This window comes from Pleurodeles waltl, chromosome 8 (genome assembly GCF_031143425.1).
Source record: "Pleurodeles waltl isolate 20211129_DDA chromosome 8, aPleWal1.hap1.20221129, whole genome shotgun sequence".
NCBI classification, from domain to species: domain Eukaryota; kingdom Metazoa; phylum Chordata; class Amphibia; order Caudata; family Salamandridae; genus Pleurodeles; species Pleurodeles waltl.
In genome coordinates, this window is record NC_090447.1 from 258,999,988 (window position 1) to 259,014,597 (window position 14,610).

At 40.0% G+C, this 14,610-nt stretch overlaps 1 protein-coding gene across 3 annotated transcripts in view; it reads left to right on the forward strand.

Moving 5' to 3' along the window:
• Positions 1-14,610, forward strand: part of SAMSN1 (SAM domain, SH3 domain and nuclear localization signals 1) — a 571,601-nt gene that overhangs the window by 524,492 nt on the left and 32,499 nt on the right. For all 3 annotated transcript variants that reach the window (XM_069204115.1, XM_069204116.1, XM_069204117.1), the window contains one exon: positions 7,298-7,448. In XM_069204115.1, coding sequence (XP_069060216.1) covers positions 7,298-7,448 — 151 coding nt within the window. The remainder of the gene's footprint in view (positions 1-7,297; positions 7,449-14,610) is intronic.

Consider the following 14,610-nt stretch of genomic DNA (forward strand, 5'->3'; position numbering starts at 1 on the left):
TAGGTGAGTGTTGTTAAAAAAGTTGTACATTTTCTCCCACAACAATGAATAACAATGCATAATAAAACATAACAAATCCGTTGATAGATACAAACATGAACATCAGGGCCAGATTTAGAGGAAGGCAGTAAAGAGGCATGAGCAATAACATGGTATTAACACTTCTGTGTACTTTTGCCCTCTTTTCAGAATAACAGAATATGGTGTTTGCTTGCCAGAGCAATAGTAAGCCCCATTCTGGGTGCCAAATGAAGTGGCATCATATGTGCCTTCAAGCCCTAAATTCTACTCATTTAAAATTTGGTGAGACAGCTGTTGTAGAAAGGTGTGGCCCAAAATAGATGGATTCCTGTCTGTGCAGCACATATTTTCCACCTGCAGGAGCTGTCATCAACATGGTGGTGGTTGACAGGGTGAAAACTGGCACTGGCAATTGTTGCCATAAGCCCTTGTACCCTATCCATAGCCTCTTTCTCCCACACAGTGGTATGGCCACTTGTCTATGTGTCTCCCTCACCCCTTAGACTCTGCTCTTTTCATTCTACTTTCCACAGCATGGCATTGACACTTCACTTAATTTACAGGACAGAGCACCATGATTTACATGGTGCTCTGTCACTGAGACAAAGCCACCAAAGATGGTGTTTGACTAGTCCCCATAATGTAAGTACACTGGAGCTCAGCATATTTGCAAAGGTGAATCTACGTCCACTGCAGATTCTGGGACAAATTGCACTCACAGCACACTTCTGTTCCCATAGATGTGGTGAAAGATTAGGCCTACAAATATTTTCTTTCCCTGTATCTGTGGTGACAGAATGCGCCCATTAGACACTTCTGTCTCCGTAGGTGCATGGACTGCTTATTCTTGGACATATTGCAGCCATAGCACACTTCTTTTCCCACATATGTGGTGAAAGATTGTGCCCACAAAGCACTTTAATTCCTGCATGTGCAATTACAGAATGAGCCCACTAGACCCTTCTGTTCCCACAGGTGTCTGGATGGCTCAAGCTGAGATAGAGCACAGTGACTGCTGAGTTAGACTGCAGCCAGAGCACATTTATTTCCATGCAGATGTGGGGAAAGATTGGACCCATAAAGCACTTCTGTCCTTGCATCTGCTGTGAATGATTGGGCCAACTGCACACCTCTGTCCCCTCAGATGCGTAAACAAAATTGGATGCACAAGCCCTTCTGTCACCACAGGAAGGTGTGAGAGAAAGGCTAATACATTTAAAATATTGCCATCGTTGCTTGCACTTGTGTACATTAATATAGACTGACGGCACTGTAACCACTAGCAATACTTTGGGTGGAGTTAGATTGGAAAAAAAACGTGCAGTAAGAGGTACACTTGTCAGTGTGGGCTGTGAGCCTCGCTTGGGAGCTCAAGTTCATACACGCACATTATATAGGCACCGACTCTGGAAAATCACATGGTTTTCTGCTGGAACTGAGTTGTTTTTTCTCTACATTCTGTCCCCACAACTGCTGAGTCGGTAGGTTTAGTGTTGTGTGCGTTATGAATGATGGAACCTTCGTGGCTCCTGAAGGACTCTGTCGAACTGTGACATAAGTGTTAAAAACGTGGTGAAGTGAATGCAGGTTTAGAATGTTGAGTTCTCGGTTACATGCAGATGAATAAAGACATGTAATACCCATCTCCGTGTGTGGCGTAGTTTTTGGCGGGTACCCTGGCTGGGGAAGACGCTACAACTGATGATGAGATAGGGGATAAGTAACCAAAAGATTGACAGTGGTCTCCCAGAGCGATTGCTGTGGTCCAAGAAAACTGCTCATGCGTGCCAGATGTGCCTCTGTCGAAGTGCAGAGTTGACATTTGGCATATGTGGATTCAAAGTGCATCTCCAGCCGGTGTGAAGCATTTGAAGACAAAGTAAGCATCGTTGAGAAGTCTACACATCGATGGCCAAGAACCTGCTGGGTAAAGCGAGGTATGCAACATAAAGTTATACATTACACAGAGTGATAATGCTAAAGGCCGATACAACCAGGTCTGGAAGGCAAAGCAAATAGTGGCAGTAAATTGCAAGATAGCACTGCAATCAAAAACGCACCGAGACAGAGATCAACCAGGTGTCAAAAAAGCAAAAAAAGACACCTGAAAACAATACAATTCAGTTATAAGAAAAGGTCATCTGGTTACCAGAACTGATTAAAGAGAGTCATCATACTACAGCACTGGGGACGTGGCCCAAGGAGAAGTGTCCAGGGTAGTGATTACGGAGCCATCCATACCTGAATCAGCATTCGGAATAGTGAGACGCTGTTCTTCCAATGGAGACCAAGGAAGAAGCCATGTTTCCCCAGTTATCAAAGATGACCTAGAGACCAGCGTGTCAAAAGGTCTCAGAGATGATGCACATGAACAAGTTCACCAAGACCGCCAAGTGGAGTCGGAGAGAACTCCATTCTCAATGTCAGCCAATCCCGTAAACAGTTATAATGCTGCCGCCTTCCTGAAACCACCATTATCATTTGATACCGCCAAAAAGCAGAATATTGGCAATAGATGGACTTCTTGGATAGAAACAGATAACAAGAAGATTATCAAATACCTCAAGATTCTTGCTGGTGAAGATGTAAAAGAAGTCATGAAGAAAATGCTGCAAGCTGATGAAGTTACGTGCTGTCAAAATTAAGGAAGCCTTGAATCTGAAGTTCAATCCAATACCGAATGTAGATCACGAAAGGTACATTTTCAATCAAGAACAACAGAGCATAGACAAATTGGTTGAGACGCTGGATACATTCATCAAACACTATAAATTTAATTAATGTAATGATGAGAAATCAATAAGTCTGAATTATTGACAGATTCCTGTCAGATTCATTCAGACGACGAATGCTGAGAGAAACTCGTAGGGCCTCATTACGAGTTTGGCAGAGGGAATTACTCTGTCACAAATGTGACAGATATCTCGTCCGCCCTATTACCAGTTCCATAGGATATAAAGGAACTTGTAATACAGCGGGTAGGATATCCTTCATGTTTGTGATGGAGTAATCCCCTCCACCAAACTCGTAATGAGGACCTTAGTCTGGATCTATTTCTCATGGCTGCCAGAGCAAAAGACCGTGCCAATCGACAAGCTGCTGATGTGTAGGCTGGGGGTGCCCAGAGTGAGTCACTCATCAACATGAAAAGCAAGCAGACACACAAAGTGAAGGCCACAAGGTGATGTCTCCATGGAAAGAAAAGTTGTGTTTCAGTTATGGATTGTAATTTCCACAAGAAGATAAATGTCGTATCATTGAACATATTTGCAGAGAATATGGGAAAGAGAACCATTTTGCAATGATTTGTTGAGATGAAGGAAAAATAAATGTAATCATGGCAAGAAGACAAAATGTCTGCCTGACCATTCCAGAAGCAATGTTCAATGCATGCCTACAAGCCAAGAGACAACACCAGTTAAGAAAAATCACCACAAAGCAAAGATGATTGTCATCTAAACCATCATCATAAAGTCCTTCCATATCAATATCAAGTGAAAGTGAACAAACAAAATTCGACATGAAAAAGCACCAAAGTCATTCTAACATTGTCTGAAAATTACACTGAAAGTAAATGGTTGTTCAATAACTTTCATTATTGACAGTGGCACGTCAATAAATATTATACCTGAAGAGAAATATAATTAACTATCTCCATTATCATGACTGACTCCATCGAAAGCTAAAGATACACATGTAATGCATCAACACCATTGAAAAGTCAAGGTTCATTTGTAGAGATAATGAAACACAAGAAGACAAAAGTACAAGCACCCGTTCATGTGCTTCAAGTTATGGCATGAAGTGCCTGTTTATTCAGTCTCAGCACTAATATGGGATTGATCTTGGTAAACTACAACATGAATGCTCACCACATAATATAATTAGTTCCCTTCTTTGTTTCATGGGTTAGGAAAATTTAAGACTATAAAAGTATAATTGTATATTAATGAGGATATCCATCGTGTAGCACAAAGACACAGAAGCATTGCATTTCATTTACAAGGTGCTGTTGATAAGGAACTTAAATCATTACTTAAACATGATATCATTGAGCAATCTAATGGTCCAACCCCCTGGGTTTCTCCTGTGGTGGTAGTACCCAAAAAGGACAGTGAAGGAGCTGTACACATCTGTGTGGATATGTCTCTAATGAACAAGACAAATAAAAGAGAACAACATCTGACATGATAACACAATAGAATGGTGCAAAAGTCTTCTCTCGTCTTGATTTAAATAAAGGATATCATCAGTTGGAAGTGGAGGAGAATTGCAGATACATTGCAAGCTTTTCTAGACATATTGGTCTATTTTGATTTAAAAAACAAAGTTTTGGTGTGTCATCAGCTGCAGAGATTTTCAAGATGTACTTTGACATATCATACAGCTTGTCATTAATGCTTTTAACTATAGTTATTGCTTATTAGTCTTTGGAACTATACACAAAGAGCACAATAAACTTCTCTAGCCAAGTGTGCCGTTTACTGGTTGATGCAGGCTTAACTTTCAATGCTGAGAAATGTGGCCATCTCTTTTCTGATGGGGTTATGACAACTGATCCTGCTAAAGTGCAAGCGTTGTCGACTGCAAGTCCCCCACAAGATGTTTCCATGTATCGTTAATTCCTTGGCATCGCCAGTTATTCTTCCAGATACATACAAGACCCTACCACTGTGAGTGCTCCATTGAGAGACTTGACAATTTTTTTTTCACTTCATTGGTCACATGAATGCGAGCAAAGCTTTAACAGAATCAAACAAGCTTTTGAGAACGCTACTTAAATGGCATATTTTGATCCAAAACTCCATACAGAAGTTGTTGTTGACGCTAGCCCAATCAGATTAAATGCAATCCTTGCACAGCACAGCGGAGACCCAAATGTTCGAAGACCTATTGTAGCATATGCAAGCACAAGTTTGTCCCAAACGAAATATATGCTTATTCACAACCTGAAAACAAACATTTAGCAGTGGCATGGCCTTGTGAACATTTCCTCTTATTTGGAAAGCCTTTTACACTTGTCACAAACCATCTAGCATTGTTGACCATATTTGGCAATCCAAAGGCCAAGATACCTCCTCACATTGAATGTTGGGGCCTATGATTACAAGAGTACAACTACACAATTGTGCATCATCCAGGGAAAGATACTACTTCTCCAGAGTGCCCTTACAGTGTCATGGTACCCGTTCCAAGGCAGCTGAAGCCTACATAAACTTCATTGTGAAATTAAACACACCAGCTGCCGGAGCAAATTATCGCTGCCCTGAGTCAAGATAGTGGCATGTTACAACTGAAAGACATTATTACACATACGTCTTGAAACCAGCACACTTAACCTCTTTGCCAATGACAGTGAATCCCAAAAGTTCAAGAATGTCAAAGATGAACTGTTCGTGACTCAAGAAGGCATTATACTAAGAGGTTCGAAGAATTGTTATTCCGGAGAGTCTGCGACAACAGATAATTGAAATGATCCATGAAGGACATTTTGGAATCATTGCCACAAAGTGAGCTCTCCGAAACTGAGTTTGGGTTCCTCATCTCAATGAAAGAGTTGAAAGAGTGTTAAAGGCCTATCAACTATGCAACAGCCTATCCTCGAAAAAAACTCAACACCCCTTAGGCATGTCAGAGTTTCCAAAGCATGCATGGGAAGGAATTGCTGTTGACCTTTTCGGTCCTCTTGACAATGGACGCCAGCTGATGGTGATTGTTGATGAATACTCCTGTTTTCAGTTGGTAGAAGATCTCTCATCTATCACTCAAGGGAGAGTCATCAAGAGATTAGACAGCATCTTTTTGACATGGGGTATTCCTGTGATCTTAAAATCTGACAATGACCCACCTTTCAACAGTTGAGAATGCAGAGGCTTTCTCAGTCATCCTAATGTGAAGCATCAGAAGATCACACCTCTTTGGCCACAAGCTAGTGGCCTTGTTGAACATTTCATGAGTGCTTTAAAGAAAGCTGTTCAGCGTGCTGTATTGGAAAAGCTCAACCTCAAAACTGTCTTGAAATCTACCCTATGAGTTTATCATTCAACTCCTCACTAGACCAGAGGTGAAAGCCCTGCAACTTTGATGTTCAGGAGAGCAATGATAACCAAGTTACCTCATTGGGCGAACACAAGATGAAGTACTGAGAAAGAAACCTGTACCAAAGACTTGCATCACAAAAAAGAAAATGAAGGCCTATGCAGATATTAATGACATGCAAAAGACATTGTTTTCACCAGAGAAGATCGAGTGCTTGTCTGTCAGCTGAGAAAATGTAAGCTTAATGCTCAATTTGATGCTGAGCCATTTTAGGTCGCAAACAGCAAAGAACACATGGTGACTGCCTAACATCCTGTGAAATCAGTTACACAAAATTCTTTGCATTTCAGACATGTGGCACATGTGGCTCACCGCTTGTCAAATATTGATGTCAATGTACAGACCGGGCTGGAAAGGCCAATTGAAAAACCCCAGACCTGCCTTTGCTCCTGCATCACCAATGCAGATGATGGACACTCCTTTTGCCTGTTCCCAGATTCCGAAGACACGATCGGGACAAGTAATCAGAGCACCACGAAAGCTCAACGTAATTTTTTATTTAACAGAAAGGGAGATGTAGTGGCATGTAAGTTATGAATGACAGAACCCTCGGCTCCTTAGGAACTGCATAACACTAATTCATAAGTGTTAGAATGTGGTGAAATGAATGCAGGTTAAGAATGGTGAGTTTGCAGTTACAAGAAGACAAATAAAGATGTGTAAAATCTATCTCCATGTGTGGTGTAGTTATTGGTGGGTACCCCAGCTGGAGAAGAAGCTACAGTAGGCACTCCATAGAAGAACCTTTTATGATACCAAATGTTTTTGTAATTATTTGTCATAGAAAATATTTTCTTACTTGGTTTGACTGCGTTTTTTTATTTGATTACTTAATTACTCCAGTTCTAGAGTATGACACATTAAGCAGAAAAATGGTCCTAAACCATAGCGCCTTGATTTTGGGACTGCATACCAAGTTTAGTCCCATGAAACACCTATATATTGTAGTTTGAAGGCCCGTCTGTTTTAACATTTTGACAATAAGGTTATCATCTACAATTGTTAGATAAAAGTGAACTTGAAAAGCGCAATACACTACATTAAGAAAAGATAATGTATGCTGCTGGCCTGTCTTGGATTTAGATACCTCAATAAATTAATGTCACAAATGGCATCCAGATAATGTGTTAAACAAGCAATCTAGCAAATATAACAAATTAATATTTATGTTCTATAGGACTGGATCTCAACACTATTGCTAAATGGTTATGAGACACTGGAGGACTTAAAGGATATGAAGGAGAGCCATTTGATTGAACTTAATATAACAAATCCAGAAGATAGGGCCAGGTTGCTTGCTGCTGCTGAGAACCTACATGCCTCGGAATGTGAGTATCCTCATTTTAAGTTTGTCTACATTTTGTCGCAGATACCGCAATGGTAATTTTTTTAAAATCATGTATAATGCACATTCACTCGCTGTCTTAGAGCTTCAAACTATGATAGTGATACTTTCTAAAATTGAGTTTATGGAAGAGTGTCATAAATTATTTCCCTCAATAAAGGCAGCTGAAAAACCTCTCCTTTTATATTCTTTTCCCACACAATTACATGTACACAGCTCAGCTGGAGATGTAGAATACATAACGTAATGGCTTCAGTCAATCTAATAATCAGTTGTAAGAAGAAATTGGTAACAGTAGTAACACAAAAATGTAATTACAATTTCGGAGTGAAAGAGTATAGTCACATACTTTACGATGCTCTAAATATATATTGTTTTATTTGTCTGAATAGTAGGCATTGGCTTTATTATATATGTTTTTATTATTATCATTAATCTCTGAATTGAAAAACTGAATTATCAAAGTCAAGAATTGCTGAGATTGGGGAGAAAAGGTGGCGGTGGACTGAGGCTGCCGCAGACATGCTCACACTCCCCTCTCCACCTACTGCATAATCATCTCATGTCTTCTTGTGGCTGAGTTTGCTGGGCTGTCCTGTGGAGCTCTTGAAGCTGCCACTATGTTTCACTGGCTCTCTATGTTGTCCTTGATCATACAGACTTGTTAAGTTGCATCACAGCCAAGCTGCATGCTCACCTTGTCTTCTGTCTGCTTGGAGACGTTGACAGCTGACCGCTGATCTCCAATCTTTGATTGTTGTGGGGAGGGACCATTGCAATGGCCGGTGTGCCATGGGAAAAGTCGCTACTCATCTCAGCTGTATTGCTTTGCTCGTCGGCCCTCTATGACCTCAATGCTGCTGCCTGGTCATTATCTTCTGCCTATTCCTTGATCTCTTCTGGTTCAAATTGCTTACATGTGGATGCTGTGGGTGGTCTGTATGGCTCCCTCAAGGCCCACTAAGTCGACTACAAGCTACAGAGGAAGCAGCACTCATTTACCCCTCACTGAGCATCGCATGGGCAACTCATACAGCACCATGTTGCAGCAGTGATATCTCCACCAAAATGTGCTCCCAACTGCTCAAATTTCTCACCAATTGCCCTGCCTCTACAACTAGTGCTGTGACTGCTGGGGCTGCTTCTGCACCTGAAGCCTCTCTTACCTGTGATGCTTCAGACCTTTTCTCCCCTGTGGCAATTAAGGTGATGAATGCTGTTATGGAGAGTGAAGCTGCTGGTCTCCCCTCATCTCTCTCCTCTTTACTTGAACCCCTAGCACTGCTTTATTGGGGTAGAGTGTCACCCCAGCCAAATATACTTCAAGACTCTAAAATGACTATGGCTAAAGTTGTAGGTGGGGAGGGCAATACACCTTCAGGCTCTCTGCTTGGATTTGCCTGCATTTTCAGACATGTCGACCACTCACTGAGTTTTAATGATTCTGCTGATACTATTGAAGATCTCATGGGGGTGAAGTAGGGCCTCCTGAAAACAGCAATAAAAATGAGGTGGATGGGACTAGGCAACCTGAAGATTCAGGTCTATCTACCAATGCTGCAGCCAATAAACCCCCCTCCTTTAATATTTCTGCATACAGTTGTGACCTTGTATGTAGATAAAGTTAGAAGTAACATGAATTAAAATCCAATACAACAATGGGTGGTCAAAAGTCAAAGAAAATAAAAGCTGGTGGTCTCTTGGGAGTCCAGCATTGAGGGGGCCCGATGATAATACAGAATCTGAGCTGGGTATTGCCATTGGCAGAGTCAGTTCCCTCTAAGATCATTTGCAGATCATACAGACCTTAACAGATAAGCAGAGTGATAATTCTGATATAGAACTCAGCCTTAGTGTGGATGTGGTACAAACTAGACCTTGTGGTTGTGAACTTCCAAAACATCTTCTGCAGTGCGAGTGCATTCAGGAGAGACACACAGTCAGTGTCAGGGCAACAATGTGGCAGGCTGCTCGAAACCCTCACTTGTTTCCATCTTCCACCTCATTCAAACTCACTGCACTAAAACTTCTAATCATTATGCAGAGGTTCAAGCTGGCAATTTCCAACTACAACATATGATCACAGATGTAGCTGGAAAAGTGACTGCTCTGACTTCTCAACTCTAAGACCTTCAAGAGAGGGTGGCTGAGACAGAAGAAGCCACAACATATACATCTATATAAACTTAGGAGCATACGACCCTGATTACGACTATACAGTCCAAATTAAAAGATCTTCAAAATCGCCACTGAAGATGTAACTGCCAGATTTTAGGAGAGACCAGAGGGCAGGGAAGGAGATGACACTCATCAATTTGTAGTCCAACAGTTTCAAAAGGCTTTCCTTGACCTGGCAGACTGTGACTGAGATTGCCAGATTCAACATGTGCATTGACTCTCTCTGGCGTCAGGGGCCAAGCCCGCTGACTCGGGGTCCAGACCATGCCCTATTCTAATTTCTGTTAGAAATGTTTTGCTTTGACAGGCTATCTACCTTAAAGCCCTCCCAATTGTGGCTGTAACAGTGGGCTCTATATCCTTTTTCATATGTTCTGACTTTTGTAAATTAACTATGGAACACAGATGGAGGCTTAAGCAAATGGTTGATCCACTAAAAGCGGCTGGCATCGAACTGTTTTTCAAATGCCTTAAAGTCCAAAGGGAAGACAAGGATTTGTTTCACCGAAAATGAACCTAAGGATATTCAACACCTGTGCCAGAAATGAGACGAGGGAGGGTTGGTAATCAGTGGTAGACCTGAGTATATATGGTTCTAATTGAAAATACTCTGTAGATTATTCTCACTCTATATTAGCTAGGATTGTGCTATATTAAGTCTCTCCCTCGTCCTTTTTTTCTCTTTTTTTCTTTTTCCTTCCGTTTCGTCTCTCGGATACCCCCTCTATCTTTAAGATGTACTTCAGTTTTACTAGAAAGGGGATTTCTTTTTGCTTTAGCTTTACCTTTTCTCCTTCTAAATGCACTTGATGGTGGATTGAGGGGACTGGTGTAGAGTGCGAGGGCTGTCTTGTCTTCTGACAGCAAAGGTGAGATGATGATTTTTCCCTATCTTCAGGGTAGGGGAGTGGGAACTATGGAGAGATATGGGGGTGGGTTTTTGGTGGGTCTATGGAGTGTTTTGTTTGTAAGCTATGTCACGGATATCTGTTGGGTTAGTATCGAGTATAAAAATGAAAAGAATTGAGGTGGTCACTAAACTCTATTTTTTCTCAGAAACATTTAAAGCATATAATAGCATTGATTTGTTTCAAATGTGGAGTTGGTGCAGGGGGAGATGGTATCACTGGGCCCACACTGTTTTCTGTTCATATTTCTTACCATGACACAGCTTAAAGTAATGTGTTGGAACCTTACTGGCCTAAATTGCCCTTTGAAGCGACTGCTGTTTAAGGAAGAGGTTGTAGCTTATGGACCTCATCTCCTATGCTTAACTAAAACTCATATAGCTTATAAAGATCATGCATTTTTACAGCAATTAGGATATAAAATCATTATATGTAGGACACAACAGGTTTCAGTCTGTGGGGTTGTGATACTGAGCTTTAGGGCATTGGAATTTTAAATTACATGGACTACATCTGTCTCGCTGGGTAGGTGGGCTGTTGCTCAGGTTATGTTTAATTTGAATACCTATAATTTTTGTACTTTATATGCACCCAATAAAGATGAAATGGAGATGTTCGACTTTTTAAACTATGAGTTGTCTAGCTGGACTGGAGAAATATTGATATTAGGCGATTTCAACTGCATTATGAGCTATACACTGGAAACAATAGGCTAGCCATTTCACATATGAAAAAAATAGACAAGCTATTAAGGAGATACCAAGAGAACATGGCCTGGCTGATCTTTGGAGAATCTTACATCCTATTTTCCATGACTATACAAACTATTTTGCTCCTCACGGCTGTTACTCTAGAATCAACCTGATTTTTACTGCTTAGGCATTAATTAAGGAATTGCTAAGTATAGTTTTTCTGAAGTAAATAACTGGGTGAATTGTGAGCAAAGACTTGGAAGTCTGCAATTAAATCTGGTAACTTCTACATATAACGTGCATTTTGGTGCTTTTTTTAGTTCAGAACATTAATGTTGCCACTGACATATTCACCTAACATATTCAGTTAACTATAATTTTACAGGATATATATATATATATATATATATATGAAACAAAGCTGTCAAACGGTTATGAGTGGCGCACTCCCCTGCCCGCGCTGGTGATAGCGCGTCCAGTCCTTATAAATTACTTGTACTTGGACACGCTGGAGGTCGGTGAATCTTTTAACCGAGTTGGGTTCTCCTCAACCAAGAATAGTCGGATCACTCGAATCAATAATCAATAAGCATGGTAATCAATATCCAATACTCAATTAATAGATCGAACAACACATTAGGAATCTAAAACAATCAGTATTTTGACGCACCATGACCTTTCAGTCATGAATAACCGCACCAGTTTATTAAAAGTTAATGAGTTTATTTCCCTATATTAACAAAGCTAATACCATATATGTAAGTCTCAAAATCAAATGATATACGTATACGAACATTACTAGCTATCCATAGCAACGGAAGAAACGCAATCTACGCAAAATCTGGATTATAATGCACTCAGTTATAGCAATGCAAATCACTAATATAAGCAACTGAATTTGATTAATTGCATACATCGGTCAGCATAACAAGATTTCAATTCAACATGGTGCATCAAGTGAATACCTCACCTAACCTCTAATTAGCATTGGCATGTGGGGCTTAATGCACAACGAATTTAGTCAACACAAATTTAGAAGACTTCTAGCTTGGGCCCTGTCAAAATAAGCAGTTGGTACCTAAGAAGGAAAACACAAAGCATAATACAATAATCCTTTCATAATTACCAAATACAATCAGCATTCAAGATAAGTCTTCGTCCTTCAGGTACCGGTTCGATCAGCATGGGGCAGATTTGAAGGGGGCAAAGTTTAAGGCAAGCTTTCCTTGCGGCAGCCAGGAAAATGGGGCAAAAGTTACTGCATGGGCAAGACGGGGCAAAATTAAAGTTAAAGTCTCTAGAGAGAGAATTCTTAAAGTCTCTTTCTCTGCGACAGAGAAAAGGCATCAAAGTGTCATTTAAAATGGCGTCTTGAATCTGGCTTCAAAATGGCATCGTAGAAAATGGCTGACTTCTCTTTGTCCGGTGGGTTTAAGTAAGAAACATTCCAAATTCTTCAGGGTCTTCCATTGGAGGGTTCATAGAGTGGCTTCCTTTTGACCAATGAATAGTGTCTTTCTCTTAGTACTCATTTATGCATAAGGTGTCCTTGGAGCCTTGGAACACAAGTAGCAACATAGTTTGCCAATTATTTCTATATCAGTGTCTTTATGGTCTGCATCTGCAGAAACTGACCTTGCTTTAAAGGGGATGAAATTTGCCTAGCACGTAACCTTGAGATAAGTGTATTAGTCATTTCTACTGGAAAAATACAACCTTAGAGTTAAAATACGTTTTGTTAATACAAGTGAAAACCACGCAGTTAAATTTGAGACCAGGCAACTAAGCCAAAGCCTCTGCTAAATTTAAGCTAAGCATAAAACAGTTTCAACAAGAAAATCATAGAATACATTTGCAATTATAACGGATTACTACATTGTCAATTCTCCATGATTAATTAAGCTCGTTTATAATAATGGCGAACTACCTCGTGGGCACATTTTCCCACGTACATTATTTTTCTTTGCTAAATTCACACTACCTTATACGATTTTGGTTACATGATATATGAATATTTGTTAGTCTTTCTTTTTCTGCTTCATCACTGGTGACAAGGGAGACCAATCCTGATAATGTTGATATAACAATGAAGAATTCACTGCACTCCAGGAATCCAATAATAGTCCTCTTTATTAAATCACCAAATTGTTTAACTCTTACGAGTCTTCCTCACGGTTAGTGAGTCTTTCCAAAATTGCACTTTATATACAATAGATCCAACCTACCAACCATGAGGCATTCTGGACCTAGTAGTTCCACATAAAAACACTGAAAATATGCTAATTATACAAAATAAATTAAAAAAGAAATTTGAAATATGAAGGTATAGTCATATTACATATGCAAGATGGTGGTAAAGGTTTAAGGAAAGAACTGTGTCATTATTATATCACATTAGTCACAGTCACTACTAAGGTATCTTTGTTTCCCCTTTTGAGTCAGTATGATGGGTAATCTGATTGTGGAGGTTGTGCGTTATCTCAAATGTTTGGAAAATGTATGAAGATGAATCAACAATTTAGAAGGCAGTGATAGGAGGTGGTTGAAATGTGGTCACAGCAGGATACAGACAGGGCAAAGGTGAGAGGAGCTTAGGAAGCGGTTAACACATGAGGGGAATACAGTAAACAGAAGGACCACAGCGATAATTCATATGTTTTTATGGCAGGCATTCAGCCTTATCGATATTGGATTATACAAATTATATAATTATTGGGTTCACACCGTAGGACGGGTCTCTGCAGCCAATCATACACAATCCCTTAACGATTTCAGGCACTTAGCCTTAAAGAAAAAATCAATACAATATTAGATACGATCAAGTAGCCACATATCGAATTTAAGGTTTGTGGGGGACGCTTAGCTGTGAGTAGTCACCACTTTGGAATCAATGTGTGACAGAATATTTAGTCACTCGCTGCCTAGATCTGAACATTCATGAACCAGACCTCGCAGTGTTTTAAAGTGAAAATAATATATATTCTCAAGACTATTGCGCTCCTGGAAATTTTACATTAGCATCTTCTTATATTATGGAGATTGTAAATTTCAATAATAGGTGAAAAATCCATCTGTAACATGTTGGTAGGGACTGTGACTAATATGATATAATAATGGCACTGTTTTTTTCTGAAAAAGTCTTGCCACCTCGTTGCATAAGTAATATGGTTATTCCATCCTATTTCAATTTTGAATTTCATTTTGAATGAACGTTGTCTAATTAGCAAGTATTCAGTGTTTTTTATGTGGAACTACTGGGTCCAGAATGCCTGATGGTTAGTAGAATGGATCAATTATATGTGATGTAAAATTGTGGAAGGACTCACTAACCGTGAGCAAGACATGTAAGTGTTGAAACCAGTGTTGG